This window comes from Triticum urartu, chromosome 3A (genome assembly GCF_056163025.1).
Source record: "Triticum urartu cultivar PI428250 chromosome 3A, HENAU_Tu73, whole genome shotgun sequence".
NCBI classification, from domain to species: Eukaryota; Viridiplantae; Streptophyta; class Magnoliopsida; order Poales; family Poaceae; genus Triticum; species Triticum urartu.
The window spans coordinates 148562395-148566690 of record NC_141875.1 but is presented as its reverse complement, the minus strand read 5'-3'; the positions used below and the strand labels follow the sequence as shown (position 1 = coordinate 148566690).

The 4296-nt window shown below is 47.3% G+C and overlaps 1 protein-coding gene across 1 annotated transcript; it reads left to right on the top strand.

The window, feature by feature from the left end:
* The first annotated feature begins 2106 nt into the window (after window positions 1–2106).
* LOC147978987 (uncharacterized) lies at window positions 2107–2940 on the top strand. Its single transcript, XM_087514975.1, has one exon. The coding sequence runs from the start codon at window positions 2107–2109 to the stop codon at window positions 2938–2940; it is 834 nt and encodes a 277-aa protein (XP_087371101.1).
* The last annotated feature ends 1356 nt before the right edge of the window (window positions 2941–4296 follow it).

The window sequence follows — 4296 nt, the reverse complement described above, 5'->3', positions numbered from 1 at the left end:
CGCTGGGTGACTCGTCAGATCCGAGGGCAGATCGTTTTTTCTACAGTCGACACCGGATAGGAGCTGTTGTACGAGGGGGCAGCCTCCTACAGCTCGTATCAAGTCCCGAGGAGATAGCCCAAGGATACATCATTGTTTGTGTTAAGATTTAGTTAATTAGTTTAATTAAAGGGAAATCCCAGCTTTTCCAAACCGATGTGCGGTTTCTCCCCCGATGGGTCACGTCCTAATGTAACGGACGTGTCCTTCTAATCTTGCCTCTTGTAAGCGTCGCGACTGTGCGACATGTCCCCTCTGGACATATAAATATGTACATCATTGCAGTCAATCAACAGAGATCATTTTACTGTTCACCCACAGTTTCTTTACACGTTATCGGCACTGGTAGTCTCTCCATCGAGAGCACTAGGCTATACACAGAAATCTCGCCGGAGAAGAAAAACGGTGAGGATGTCGTCCCTTGCCTCCCTTCTCCTTGGCCTTCTCTGGGAAGAGGGTCGCCGCCATTTCCTTGCGGAGCAGCGCCGTCGGTTCGTCCGCCATCGATGGGGCGCACCACCACAACTGTCTGGCCTCAGCATTAACCGCCGCCAGAACTTCGCTCCTCGACGCCGCCATCACGCGGCCGCTGGACGCCGCCGTCATGCCACGCCGATGAACCGATGCCTGGCCACGCCGGTTGACAACTGCCAGGGTCTGGACCCAGGGCTTGTCGCCGGACCGAGTGTCCCTCCACCGCTGAACGCAGAGATGGGCGTGTCAGGACCTGCAGTTGCCGCCGGCACACGCCTGCCGTCACCCACGCCGGCAGAGGAGGAGGAACGGGTAATAGTCATCGACGTACCTACACGCGGCTACAGTCCGGCTCCGACATGCGACGCCAGCACCGGGGGCGACGGCCTCGTCTTCATCCCGACTCCAGGACGGGCCATGGCCACCGCGGGCGCGGTCACCGCTGTCGGAGCAAGTGGCAGCGCCGGGCCAGGACTTGGACAGAACGATGCAGGGACGAGTAGCGCCCCATGGGCGTCCGGGCCCTCCCCTGCTCCTCCTGGCGAGGAGCACTTCTTCCTCTTCGGCACCGGTGGGACGCCTGCCACGGACGTCGCCGGAACGAGCGGCAGCGCAGGTCCGCCCAACACCGACGCGAGCCGCTGTCTCCTCTTCGGCCGCTCCGTCGCCGCCATTGACCGTCGTCCTGGACGCCGTCCAGGAGCGTGGGATCCGGCGTCGCTCGGACTCGCTAACGAACTCCAGAATGGAGTGGACATCCGTGACTATAGCCCCTCATCGGACAAGGAGGACTCCCTTCCTTCGCCGCCAGTGGCTCGCCGGTGAGCGCACGTACAGCGCGGTGGCAGGAACAAAGGAGGGTGTCGCTGCGTGGGATGGGGATCGGGGGCGGTAGGGGAAACCCTAACCGTCGACCGCTTTTGTTCAGCGCTAAAGCGGTGCCGGGCCAGTTGGGCCGAAAGGCCAGATAGGCTTCAACCCATGCCTCGTTCTGAACCGGGGAAAGGAAGGAAAATGGAAAAAAAACGAAAATTATTGTAGCAGTACTGTAGCAATGGGCTGTGCTACTGGTTTGGGTCTCCCTGTATGCGACCCAGGACCATTTTTTCGTTTTTCTTTTTCTATTTAGTTCTTTGACTAGAAGTTTGAAGTTGTGACTAGCTATTTAGTAATTTGTGTAAATTACTATATTGTATTGTTCAGTAATTAGTGAATATTACTGTATTGTACAAGTACAATGTATGTCAACGTATATGTTCCGGCAATTTATCAATTGCTATATGTTGATCAATATACATGCATTGTTTTATTTACAACACAATTAATTTGCTATGAGAGTAAATTAATAAGCATGATGATTGCATGCGGGGTATGGCTGACATATCTAAAAAAGAGTTTGCTGAACTTGCCGTCGATGGTTCTAACTATTTGACATGGGCAATGGATGTCAAAATCAATTTGACGGCCAAGGGACTCAATTCCGCTATAACCACACCTGCCCAAGGGACTGCATCTGTAACAGACATAATAAGGTATTCAGCGTCGCACTTCATTTGACATCATCTTCACCCTGATCTAAAGACAGAGTATCTGATGGAGGAGAGCCCTCTGACACTATGGAACTCCTTAAAGGAGAGGAATGATCAACAAAGGGCGGTGATGTTGCCTGAAGCGCAACGGGAATGGGCACTAGTCCGATTCCAAGACTTTAAGTCTGTAGCTGCATACAATTCTGCTGTTCATAAGATCAACTCCAAGTTGAGATTCTGTAATAGTGCAGTTTCTGATGCTGATCTTATTGAAAAGACGCTTTCTACTTTCCATCCTTCTATGAGGATACTTGCTGAACAGTATCGTCAGCAAAAGTATAAGAAGTATTCTGAGCTGATTTACTCACTGCTTCAGGCAGAGAAGCACAATGAGCTTCTTGAGAAGAACAATTTGGCTCGTCCAACAGGAACGATGCCTCTGCCTGAATCACACTTCAACTCTAAGAATACTCAACAGTTCAATGGTTCCAAAAAGAACCGTAGGACATTCAATGGAAAGTGGAAGCGTAATGAGAAGCAGAATAAGTATGGAGTCCAAAAGGGCAAAGGTCCTTTCAAGAAGAATGAAAGGGCTAGCAATAGTGGTTGCTTCAGATGTGGTTGTAAGGAACACATTGTAAAGAAGTGTGACACTTCGAAGCATTTGGTGGAATTGTACCAACAGTCACTTGGAAAGGGCAAGAAGGCTCAGGGGAACCAGTATGAAGCACACTTCACTGGCAATGAAGATGGTACCCCTATGGTTGATGGTTCTCGAGAGGATTCTCCGAACATGGACAACCAGGATCAGAATCGGCAAGTGGAAGATCCAATACTAGATGTCGATGACATGCTAGTGGAATTTGGTTCTACTGACATATATGGAGACCAGATTTAGTCTCATTTGTCTAAGTATTGTAATGATGTTATTAGACATATTACATGTGTTGCAAAATAAGTTATGTCCTTAGACATAATGTGTTAGCTATGTCGTGTGACATAGGGCTTGTAATAAGTACAAGACATATATAGTTTGTAATGTATGTATTGATTCTATAAGAGTTTGATTATATACTGAACCTTGTTCTTTTACTCTATAGAACTTCAAGGAATAATACAATGGAGGAGGAAATGTGTTTAGTGGATAGTGCATCTACTAACACGATACTTAGGGAGATGAAGTATTTCCAGACACTCAAGAAGAGTAATGGAAGTGTCATGACAATTGCTGACACGGTAATTGTTGGTTCTGGTCAAGCTACAATTACACTCCCTATGGGTACTAAATTGATAATCCATGATGCTCTACTGTATCCAGATTCTACTCGTACCTTGCTGAGTTTTAAGGATATCCGCAAAAATGGTTTCCATGTGGAAACTAATGAAGAGAGTGGGGCTGAATGCCTACTCATAACTCAGCAAAAGGGATTTCGAAAGGAAGTCCTTGAGAATTTGCCTTCTCTATCTTCTGGGTTGTATTATACATACATTAAACCAGAGACGCATATGGCGTACAAGATAGTTTTTCAGAATCTTGATAAGTTCAAGATTTGGCATGGTCGCCTGGGACATCCTGCTATCTGGATGATGCGAAAAATTATTGATGGTTCTGTTGGACACAACATAACGGATAGAAAGTTCCCAAAATCATCGGATTTTGTATGCACGGCATGTGCAACTGGGAAGTTGATCACAATGCCATCTTACGTGAAATTAAAGGATGAGCCGCTTAATTTCCTTGAGCGCGTTCAAGGAGATATTTGTGGTCCAATACAACCGTTATCTAGACCATTCAGATATTTCATGGTCCTAATTGATGCATCAACGAGATGGTCAAATGTGTGTCTACTGTCAACAAGGAACCATGCTTTTGCAAAGCTAATTGCTCAGATCATTAAATTGAGAGCAAATCATCCTGAGCATAGGATAAAAACCATCCGAATGGATAATGCTGCGGAATTTAGTTCACGAGCATTTAATGATTACTGCCTAGCTTTGGGCATTTCTGTGGAGCACTCAGTACCTTATGTACATACCCAGAATGGTCTTCCGGAATCACTTATCAAGAGGATCAAGTTGATAACAAGACCGCTCCTGCAAAATAGTAATCTTCCAGCTTCATGTTGGGGTCATGCAGTTTTACATGCTGCTGAATTGATACAAATTCGACCAACTGCATATCATACGGTCTCCCCGTTGCAGTTAGTACGTGGAAACCAGCCAAGTATTTCCCATCTGCGGCAATTCGGTTACG